General features: G+C 35.4%; 1 protein-coding gene across 1 annotated transcript in view; it reads right to left on the bottom strand.

The window, feature by feature from the left end:
• The window catches only part of RSPO3 (R-spondin 3), a 77,087-nt gene that overhangs the window by 32,057 nt on the left and 32,558 nt on the right, over positions 1–12,472 (bottom strand). Inside the window, exons 3-4 of the mRNA XM_033103673.1 lie at positions 12,246–12,392; positions 7,438–7,635 (exon numbers count right to left, since the gene is read on the bottom strand). Coding sequence (XP_032959564.1) covers positions 7,438–7,635; positions 12,246–12,392 — 345 coding nt within the window. The remainder of the gene's footprint in view (positions 1–7,437; positions 7,636–12,245; positions 12,393–12,472) is intronic.

Here is a 12,472-nt window from a genome sequence, read left to right as displayed (position 1 = left end):
TTGAATGATGAGCAGTTGTACTCATCTAACTGCAAACAAGAGAAGAAACCTTTGTGGTAGATCACAAAAAAATGGTTACAGTTCTCTACTCATCTCTGCATATGCACGCCACACTGCAAAGTAACTTTGTGGCTTCTCCCACACGAGAGGTGCAATCTATTTCTTCAACTCTTGAATCACAGGTTGGCCTTGTGACTTACATAGGCTAACAAAATGTGGTAACAGTAAAATTATGCTAGTTCTGAACCTAGCTTCAAGAGAAAACTGCTTCTTCTCTCCCTCTTGAAACTTGTAGAACCCCTACCCACCTTGATAATGATAGAAACATAGCACAGTTCCCTCAGCCCTCAGCCAGCCAACTACATGAGAGAGTCCAGTGGAATTGCACTGGGGATCTCAGGCCCAAATTGCCCATCCACATTGATTGTTATTGTTGTTTTAACCTTCTATGTTTTGGAATTATTTTTTATGTAGCAACAGCTAACTAAAACAACTTTACTCTCATGGACAGGATATAAACAATGACAAAATCATTGTTTGCTCAGGGACTGAAGAATGCTTTGTACGATATAGCTACTACTCTATTGAACAACCTGACCCACGTGTGTTATGTTATACACACCAATAAGTCGAAAAGCATTAGATATTTATAAACATCACAAAAAAAGAAATCTGAGAAAATATAAGCATTTGTCTGGATAATTTATTATAAAAGTGGTTTTAGAATAGGAATGCTGGGTACACATCAACACAGCAGAGAAGCCTAAAAATGATTCTTCTATCACCATAGCAAGGAAGGGCCTGCATAGATAATAGCAACACTTAAGTATTTCCCACCATGAATTTCGACCAGCATGAATAGCATTCCCCCAAATCCTAAAGAACCTGCAAAAATAGAATAATGTGAATTTGGTATTAATTCTAAAGAGGTAACTGCTGGGAGAATGATAAAACATACACGGCATAGTTCTTAGGATTGCAAGGCATTAAATAAAAGGCTTCATATTCTCTGCTGAGCTTTTACTTTAAGGTTGAGAAGTTTAAGAACATACAATGGGATTGTAAAATGCTTTAGAGGCAAGAAGCCTAACTACGGTCAATTCACTTTTTTCAACATCTCCCCAGGTGCTGGCTGTGATCTTTCTGCTCCGTGATTACAGAGGGAAGCAAACTATATAGAGGAAGGATCTTGGTGTGGTCTTCAACCCACAGACCTAAGCAACAGGGAAGCCTCACAAAGATCCCGTCATTGTCAAGTCAGTGTCAGAGGAAACGATAAGAGAGGTTGGGGCCTATTGCAGAGGCTCTACCATTCTCTTAGCTATATGGGTAATAAAGTCTGACACATATCCACTGAGTTTGCAAGCTGATGCTTCAAGGATTAAACTGTAGTTATAGGAAAGAAACAAAAAGGAGTGAGAGTTGAGTAATCCAGCTAAGGAGAAAACAATACAATTAGATAAAGTCAGGGAATAGGAAGTTGGAAAACATGACTGAAAAGGATCTAAAGACGAGCCATGTTTTTTATGGGAGTCTTCAGAGATTAGTAGTGACTACATCCTTCAAAAATAGTAGTATACCTGTATGAATATCAAAAGCCTACCATTTAAATTAGATTGTGGAGTTTACAAAGTATAATCTTTCCGTTAGTAATGACTGTATTGTAGGTCTGGCTCTGGTACTTAAAAAATTTGAGAGAGAAAATTTTGATGTATTAGGTTGAACCATATGAAACTGCTAATATTTGGCCATTATGTGATCTTTACAAATGGCAGTGTCATATGGTTCAACCTAATAGAGAGGGGAATATTGAAAAACAGAGATAGCTGTAACCACATAATTAGTCTTGGAGGAAAGAAAGGTAAATGGTGATTAAACAACTGGCAGGCTTCTCCATCGAGGACATTACATGAAAAAATTGGGCTTAGCCTTTAAGAGGATGTATATACATTTATATTAGGAAAATATCACTCTGAGGGCAAAAGGTGTTATTTACTGCAATGGACTACCATTATTGGAGGTTTTAGAGTAGCTGCATGTTGTCATGTGGTAATGAAATATTTTAAATTAGAATGTTAATTTTTAACAAAATTGATTATTACCTTTATATTGATTGGGGAGCAAAATTTCCCCTCTGTTCCACCATCTTGTCCTTGTTACCAAGCTTTGCACCAGGTGCAGGTTTGCACTGGTGGCAACAGGTCCTCCCCAGAATCTGAACAACCAAGCCATTTGGGTAGGAACTGACTAGACTCCAAGAAGGCACAATAAAGAGAGACTGTTGAGTTGATACCAGAGTTTTTCATCCTTGGCATTAGCAGGTAATTTTTGTTGTGTTGGCCTGGGCTGTGCATTATAGGGTATGTAGCAGCATCCCTGATCTCTACCCACTAGATGCCTATAGTATTCCCCTCCCCTAAATTGTGATAATCAGAAATGACCCCTAGACAAATGAGCAAAATCATGCCAACTGAGAACCATAGCCTCTAATGTCATTACTACCTCCATTCTGTACTTTGTCAAATTTTCTCTGACGTATGTCAGAGGGCTAGTCTACTCTCCTGGTGGAAGGAAAGAGCAGAAAGCTGCCATCCTGCAGTGCTCATACAGGGCGAGTGTCTGCAGGCCAGCTGGACCTCCTCCATGAAGTGAAGGTGGGGAGAGGACATCATCTAAACACTCTCAGCCAGTTGGCACCCTACAATTTGAGCTAATGAATCCATCTATTTGGATTTGAGAACTGTTCAGGAAATATTGGCTAAATGTCTTGTTTGGAATTTGAACGAATATTTAATATAAACCCTTCCTGTAGAAAACTTAACTATTCATCACTGGAATGGTTGCTATAAAGATTTTAAGAAGTAAACTAAAAAACAGAGTAGCAAACCTAGGAACCAAGCAGACTCATTTTTTTTTTTTTTTAATTTGCTTGATTTTTTTAAAAACTGATTTTGCTGTAATTTTAAATGTAGGGCTAGTGATAAATATAATGCATATTTATAACACTGGCATTTGAAGGTATGACTAATAACAATTTAGAAGTTAACATATAATACTTTTCCTTGATGTAAAACCTACTAGACGTTTACTACTTTAAACTTAGTTTTGGAAAGACACATAAGGCAACCTACAATATGTTCAAATAATGCAGTAATTCCCACACTTGTTTCTTCTCTGGAAATACCTCTGGACATTTTATTTATTTATATTTGAATGGATTTCTTCTATCTTTCTCTGCTGGAAAAAATGCTATTTCTTCTTGACACCAAGAAAGTAGACCCTACCTGATTTACTCTGTGACTGTTTTCTTTCCTGGATCATGCTGCATGTAATTAGTTAGTATGTTCTTCATGCAATTAGCCAAGGAAGCGAATTTCTTTAATCCATTGTGAATGGCCTTAATGCCCAATATCTATATGGAATTCTCTTCAGTTAATTAAAGGAATGGACAATAAATGAGAAACATATTTGGTGAACCTCCATTCTCTTCCCTCCTCCCACACAAAAATCACCTTTTTGCATGAAATGCAGGCCCATACATATTTTCCTGTCCTATTTCATCCCCCTTATCTAAGATGGTTACACCTAGGTAGCATATTAAAAGAGTCAATAAATATAAATTGATAACCATTGCAAGTGCATTTTTTCCTATGTTTACTTCTACTTCAATATATTGTTTTCATGCATATGTCAGTACTATATATGGTAGCCTTTATAATCTCTTAAATATGTTTTATATCTTTGATATTTTAGGTATATAATTCAATTGAGAGAGGCTCAAGCTAGAAACTATTGCAATGGTAATGACTTATTAAAGCTAGTAATTGATAGAGAAGTTAACGTTGATTAAAACGTAGCATGTCAGGTAAAGGCAAATAATCTTAAATGGTGCAAACCAATAGTACATCAGATAAAAATTCAGGTTTGGGGCTACATCAATTACATTTTCTCCACAGACTCATTTATTCTAACTACCCTAAGCATGAGAAGAATTTTAGTAAAGAAAACTGTGTGTGTGTGTGTGTGTGTGTGTGTGTGTGTGTGTGTGTGTGTAAGATCAGCAACGAATTTTTCCAATATACGTATATGTTAAAAAGCATCTCACAACTAGAATGATCTGTTCCGCTACTAAAATCTAGTTACTTCTATTCAGCCTCTTTGGGTATATTTCCAAAAGTCATTTCTGGATCTTATCATTCTTCCCCGAAGACCTTGCCTCTGGCAATTACAAAACAGCAGAAAAAATCCTGAACACATTCTCCACACCTTTTCCAAATATGACTTATCTAACTTTGTCTACTGTTAACCTCTTAGGCAGGGATGATAGATGTAAGTTTAAATTCAAGATTTTCAGGCTAAATTTTATTTTTAAAAACCTCATCTTTTAGCTTATTTATCTAGAAATGCACAAGCCATGAACTCAAATGATCTTATTTTATGACTCTATAAGCAATTAGGAGCAACTCAAGTAATAGCTATTCTAGTGGTAGGAGAAATTATGTCCTTATCCCTTTATTGTGTTTAATACTATATATATACATATATAAAACACTGGACATATAGCATTATAAACACACATACATACATACACACACATATACACAGAATATCTCAAAGCCTAAATGAGAGTTTTCTGAGTAATATTATTTTCTGTGATATTTGATATATGGTGCCAGAGGTCATAAATACTTTTATATTTGGTTTCGTCATATTCAAATAGGATATTTGATAAGTTACCATTAAGAGAAGCTAAGAAAATTCTTAGATTAGAGAAGTAAGGAATGAAGGGAGAAGTGGTTTCCTTTCTATTTTAAATTTTTAGGCTACTTGAGAAAATTTTTTGACATAAAAAAACGAATGAAAACAGCAATAGACTCATAGATACAGAGAACAACTAATGGTTGCTAGAATGGAGGGGTCTTGAGGGGGTGCTGGATTAGGAAGTACAAATTGGTAGCTATAGAATAGTCATGGGAATGTGCAATACACTACGGGGAATATAGTCAATAATATCGTAAAAGCTATGCATAGTGTCAGATGTTTACTAGATTTATTGGGGGTATCTCTTCATAAATTATATAAATGCCTAACCACTACGCTATACATCTGAAACTAATATAAAATAATATTGAATGTCAACTATAATTTAAAAAAAAATATGGTCATGGGATGTAAAGTACAGCATAGGGAATACAGTCAATGGTATTGTAATAGCTTCATACGATGTAAAAGAGGTAGTAGACTTGAGGGTGTTATCACTTTGAGAGGTGTGTAAATGTCTAATCATTATGTTGTTTTGTACACCTGGACTAATAATAAAAACATGAATGAAGATTAATAAAAGTGGAACTAAATCTGGAATTTAAATGTAATCCATATATTTCCTACTTGATTGTCTATGCATTATCAAATTTGAAAAAAGAATAAACACTTACATTTTTATGGTTGTATAAAGTTCTCTTTGCAAATATAAAATATCATTGTATCCTATTGGAGGGGAGGTAAATAGACCAGAGAGAAACTTTTAAGCCAAGCTTATGTCACAGGTTACTATGTTAAACTCCTTGTGGCGTTATTTATCTTATCAATTCCTAGTTTTAAAACTGACATCTTCAATGTTAATGTTTAAGTCCAGTGCTAGCAAAATACATTAGAAGCCCACATTCTCAAATAAAAGAAATAAAAGGCAGTTAGTATCATAATTTAATTTTTTTGTTGGATAAGAGTTTCTTTACTTATATTTTAAAAGCCAAGTATACTGAATACTGATCAGTAACATAGAATATTTGTGGAAAGACTAATACGAGCAAAGACCACCTGTACGTCATTAAATTTCCAGAACATTTAGTAAACATAAGTAAACGTACGGGTACGGGAGCTTACCAACAAGTAAAGTGATGAAATATTTGATTTCCAAATCCAACTTTTAAAATCTAACATGTTTTAAATCAATTGGTCACAAATGCCAGAAATACCTTTTTCACTAGCCAACTTTTATTCCTTAAACCTAATTTTAATCAAAACCTCTCACAAATTTACAAAATCTTGAAGTTCCCTTTAAAATAATCCATGTCTTCAAGAATTTCATCACATTGACTATTTGATTACTAATGCAGCAACAGGCTCTCCACATTCTGACGATGGCCAGTTCATTTGGTGAAAAGTGAAAGACACTTTGCAAAGTACAGGTGCCCCAAGTTCTTTCTTGTATGGGCAATATTCAAGGCTGCACAGCCCCCTCCTCTGTGTTCCTACTGAACTTTGTTCACACACACATATATTCTCCCTTAATGCATGGTATTGTGATTATCTGTTTAAATATCTCAGACTTCTGTTGTACTCTGAGTGAATCTTCAGAATAGAAATTGTACCCTATTCAGTTGGGAATCCACAAGGCTTAGCACGGTGTGTGGCCAGGAAGTAACAATTTAATAAAGTGATGTTGAATGAAAGAATGAATGAATGAAATAAGCAAAGGAAGTTCAACTACAGAGGCAGCCAAACTCTTTTCCAGTTACAATTAATTGAGAGGATCATTTATTGACTCACCAGATAATTACCAGTAGTTATATAAAGCTATATAGCATATCTGTAGGCAGGCAGGGGTGCTGAAAACATTAGTGAGAAAGATGAAAAAATTTAATTTTAAAGGCCAACACTCCTAAATGGAAGTTTAATCACCTCAAAACATCATATTAAATGGTCTATTTCTCCTTGGTAATCATAAGACTTCAGAACAAGCCCTGAGATGCAGTTATTTAATATTGATCTAATAGGTTCTGTAATCTGGTGTATAAAGTTAGTGTAATATGGAAAAAGAATTGGGGGGAATCAAATGTCATTAATGCTTGTATTATAGTTATAAAATATAGCCTTGGTTTTTTCCCCTCAAATGTAAAGTCAGTATTAGTAACATATATCCATTTAAAGATTTAAAAAATTCTGTGTTACTTTTAAAATAGGTTTAGCTATAAAAGCCTACAACCTAACTGCACTACTTTGGTTTGTAGGCAATGAAGAAAAGAGTATGTTGATTTCTGGCATCTCTTCATCATGGTTTTGTACCACATGGTATTAGACCTTGTGTTTACGAGGCTTCCCAAAAGTTTTCCAGGTACTCTGAAGGTGGATGAAAAAAAAGATAATGCACCCCACCAAAAAAAAAAAAAAAATTAGGCCTAAATGCCTGTAATGCGGTCTCCCTCATCAGGATTCAATGAACACACCTCTATGGTGGTTTAAAGTTCTGGTATCAGGGTCCATTTTTAAAATTACATATCTATATTCCATAATTTACAGCCAACGTATTCTTTGGTTGGTACACTTTTTAGGGTTTTAGACACAGGTGATAATACTGAATCTGTCCTAAGAAATAAAGTAAAATTTGCATGAAATTATGAAGATTCAAATAAGTGCATTTTGTTGGTATGATTGTACCTCGTTCTCCCTTCTGACACTTCTTTCTTTGCACTGTACACTTTCTTGTCTCACTGGTGGGGGGACACAGGTTCCCCTTTGCTGATGGATGCTGTGTTATTTCTCGGACCCTTGTTTCAGTCCCTCTTTTGAAGCCACATGTTTTTCCTTTCTTCGTGCATGGACCCCAAGGACTCCATTCACTGGCCTCACAGTGCACTGAAACAGAACAGCAGAAACAGCCTCAGCTGGCTCACAAATATGTTCACCATTGTTAATCAAACAAAAAGGTTTGCTTCCATCAATACTTGCCCAAATTCTGAGCAGAAATCCTGCAGTACAAAGTTGGGCAAGATGGTTTAAAGATAAGACAAAGAGAAATGGGAAAGCTGGCATAGAATGTTTTAGTGTTCATATTATCTTTTAGTCTTTTAGTGCTCATATTATCAGGTAAACTCATTCTTGCATTAGGTTTATTTTTCACTCTAGATTCGATTCACAAGGCACTAATGTAATTTCACAATGGACCAATGCTTTACAATTCTAGAGCACTGAACAATTATTGATTGATCCTGACCATAACTTGATAGAATAGTCATTACCATGTGCTAGAGAATTGAATTGCAAACTGTGGCATTCAACAGAATCACCTGGAGGGCTTGTTAAACCACAGAACGCTTGACCTCACCCCCAGAGTTTCTGATTCAGTTGTCTGGTGGGCAGCCTGAGAATTTGCATTTCTAACAATACATGTAATACTGACTTCCAGGTATTGAGAACTTCTGTGCTAGAGAATGGTTAAGCAAAAAATGAATCCAGGTTCTTGGATTCACTATCTTTTCTACTTCATGTGCTTTTGGGTACTTAAACATTGTCATTTTTAATGGGAATGGTTCAGGCATGGCAACATTTATTGTAAGTGGATTCTGGGTCAATTTCAGCTGAAAAACTGCTTGTAGAATTAACTGGATGGAGTGATGGCTAAGATGAACTGATATACTTTTTCTAAAGCTTCTTGTGTAGATTTTTTTCGTTTTTCTGTAGGTATTAATCTCTTCTTTTCAAGCATGGCTCTTCAAGGTGAGATTTTTGCACGTCTAATGAAAGTAATTATCTGCAAGGTGCTATTCTTATATTAATGTCCATAAGACTTCCTAACTTACAACTGAAACATCTTGTAACAGTAACTCAGATAGATAGAAGACACTCTTTCCACAAAAACAAATTTCCAGTAAACTTTATTGCTATCTTCTGATTTAAAGAATCTTTACTTTAGAGCAAAATGCTCTATTTCATACAACCTCAAGGAATAGAAGCTAAATGTTTTAGAAATTTAAACACATTGGCCACACATTTTTTTTCATATCCTTTTTCAGTCACTTTCTGGTATCTGAAAGCAACACAGAGTTAAATGAAAATGGTTAGATAAGTGAATTTAAATTTTATGAACTTAAATGAACTTTATTGAACCACTTTCAAAATAGTTTTCATGCTCAGTTATACCATTATAATTTTGGTTAAAGAGTAGAGCAGCCAAGTCACTTAATGATATTGTAATCTCTTGCCAGTTAAGCACATTATCTCCATACTGATGTTAATCATTAAAAAGCAGTGAATCTTTAGCACATATAAATGAAAACAACTCAAAGAAATCAAATAGAAAAATACAAATCAAAGTCTGTGAGCTGTCACTTGGTCCCGTGTTCACTTAATGCCAGAACTAAGAGGAGTAAACTAGAAAAAACTATATGAAGTGAAAGTGACCAGGATTTTCATCCTTTGTCACAATAGCAAACTGGTATAGGCAAATGTATACATAGACTTCAGAAAAACAACTTTTGAAAATTACAGCATAGTTAGCTGTGAGTTTTTAGTGAGATGATGAATGGTTCTAAAAATAAAATTCTAGTAACAATCTTAGATAATTCCATTGAAGAAAGAGGAGGAAAACTATTCAAAACTAGTGAGTTCAGATAGTAAGAAGCTCTAATAAAATGGTATAGTTAAAAAAAAAAAAAAAAAAAACAACTTTGAGAGAAGGAGAATTTTTCCTAGAAAAATACTGTAGAATGAATCTACAGTATTAGTGTCCAAAAAATATTTCTGGAAAACATGGAAACTCTGGAAAACATGTAAAACAACAACAAAAAAAGGGTACCATATTACATTCAGGTCATTACATGAACATTGTAGTACTAGGGCACTATTTGGTTAAGAGGTAATAAAGAAAAAACAGAACTCCACTTCTGTATGTATTCTACCTTCTGTATTAATAGCAGTCTTAACACTGGAAATTAACTATTCACTAATGAAGCAAGTGTCTCAAAAAAAAAAAAAATTAGCTCCCTGTCCCTGGCAGCGGTCATGCCGTGGTTGATCATCAGTCTGGACACTGTAAAAGGGATTCTTGAACTGGGAGGAAAGTTGAACTGGATGTCTCATCAGTACTTACAACATCATTACGACATCATTACTTGTTCACTTTCATTCTTATTGACTAACTGCATGGTTTCACAGAATACAGAAAGGACATATTCCTTACTACTCACTCTTTGGAGCTGGGTACCTTCCCTTTTGACTACTTAACTAAGGCCAACTCTCCAAGGCGGAATGACAGTGCAGAAAGGAAGCAAATATCTGGAGCATGAAGTGGAAGAAATATGCCCCCTTATAAAATTGGGTTCAGTGGATGATTCTGCTTAATGTAATGTGCAAACTATGGAAAATAAATACGTTTGCAAGTTTTTCACCCCAGCTGTCTATCAAGGTGGTATTTTCTCTGTTCATAACCTTTCCTCCCCATTGAAAATCTGGATCAGAAACAAGTCATAGAGTATAGATTTTAGCAAAGGGAGAGACACATTCTTCAACCTGTTGGGTGAGCAGTAGAAAGCTAGAGAGTCAAGGTGCTAATTGTAGCACTGACAATAACTCACTTGCATCCTTGGGATCATCATTTCAGCTGGGTCCTAGTTTCATATTTATTAAGGGAATGGGTTTTAATGGCCCTTTTTGATAATCAAGAAGGTCATCACTCTTTGTGAAATTCTGGGGCAAGCCCATGGTCATGGCCTGTGGAGTGCTTGTAGGCTAGACACCACGGATGTCTCCAAGGTGGGAGACATCCCATATGGAGCAGGCAACAAGCACCAGCCCTGACCAAAGGTGCTGATTTGCACTACTAGTGTGTCCTAGGTCATTTATATCTGTTCAATGAGCTAGATTTACTAAATGGCCTTTAGATTGTTAGCCCCTACTTTAAAATATATAATTTCTTAAATTTTACTGTGTTAAGAAATAGTTTTTGTCTCAATGGTAATATAAATTGCCAGCAAGCTTGAAAGTCTAATCCAATAGTGCCAGGTGTTCAATGCTCCCTTTGATAAGAAAGCATTGATATATTTAAGAAAAATAGCCTTTCAAGGGCTGATTGCTACAACTTCAACAACTAAGACAATTTAAACACATGCTCCTTTTTCTAGTTAAAGAAATACGACAAACCCTCTGCAACTCATTCTGAATTTCTGTTCTTGAATATTCTACAGAATTGTTTCCTATGTTTTTCCCACCGTTTGGAACTTATTACCTCTAATCATCAATCTTCAGTATCTACAAAATCGACAAACTTGAAGTGCTTTCTCATGTACTTTTTAACCTACATTGAAGCTGTTTTTCTGTGTTTTTATTGACTACAGGAAAAAAAAAGACTGAACCAAAATGAACCATGAATTGTTTCAGGATTGTTTTTTTTCCAGATACTTCTGAAATTATCTTTAACATATCACCTATTTATTTCATTCTGCCAAAAACTTTGTTTAGAAATAAATGTTCCATATGGACCTGAAATGGTGAAACCACTACTTTAGAGTTATTACTCTGGCACTTTAGATTCTAATGGATCTGTCTGTGGAGACCCCAGGGAAGTCCTGGAGACTATCTTGTACTGAATCAGGAGGACATTTGTGCTCAGATGCCAACATCAGCGCAGCATCAAAGGTTCTTGCAGCTCTTGCCCAGGGGATTTTGAGATTTAGTACACTATTTTCGCATTTGGTTTAGCATCTGCTCCCCAAGTGTTCATCAAACTTGTAGCTGTAGTAGCTGCACAGCATTTAAAAGAAGGAAAATATAGCCTGACAGTGATCTGTTATTTACACAAACAACTTGTCTGAGGGACCTCCCTTCCAGGAAACTCAGTCTGCAATTAATCAGACCCTGGGACTGTCTCCTCTGTCAGTTTGAGTAAGTCCAAAATTCTCTCCTTGTTTGTGAATACCTGCATAAGCAGGACATTTCATCAAAGCAGTGTGAAAGAAAAAAGTGAGATTTTTTAACTGTATCAGTTCCAGTTTTCTAGATCTTTGATCCATCTACTGAGCACTGTATCAAGAGAATATTTTACTCCCCTTGGAAAATAACTTAGGTCACTGATTGAAATTAGACATAGGTCTTTTGTGAAACTCTTGCCCTAAGGTAGATATTTAGTTCAAGACCAAATTTATGTATATGTAAATATATATAAATTACTATAAGTAAAATTTCATTTAATAATGATACAAAATAAATCTATAGTGGTCAGAATAGTTGAAGCAATTATCAGGAAACAATTCCTAATAAATTATACAGCACCCACAGGGTATTAAATTGTACTGTAATACATGCTGAGTAAAGCTGTGGGGACACCACTAATATGGAAGAATGGGGAGAGTCTCTTAGAAACAGTCCCTCAGGTTCTCATGAAATAGGACTTTAAGAAGCACTTCCATGGAGACTGATATTATCACCTGAGGTGTTTCTCATCCCCTCTAAATCTTATATTTTCTCCTCACCAATACTGACGCATTCCATAGTATGGTTGTTGGCTTCCAACCCTTCTGGGCAATTGTCAAGGCACTTTCCAAGGTGTAAGTAAAATCCACTTTTACACTTTGTGCAGAAATTTTTGTTGAAACATGTATCACAGTCAGCTTTGCATTCTGAAAGAGGAAAATGGAAAGAGAAAGAGGCTTTCATTACCTTAACTATTGTTGGTCCAGTTCTGTATGCTTACAACACA

This window comes from Rhinolophus ferrumequinum, chromosome 3 (genome assembly GCF_004115265.2).
Source record: "Rhinolophus ferrumequinum isolate MPI-CBG mRhiFer1 chromosome 3, mRhiFer1_v1.p, whole genome shotgun sequence".
NCBI classification, from domain to species: domain Eukaryota; kingdom Metazoa; phylum Chordata; class Mammalia; order Chiroptera; family Rhinolophidae; genus Rhinolophus; species Rhinolophus ferrumequinum.
This window is presented reverse-complemented; position numbering and strand designations above follow the sequence as displayed.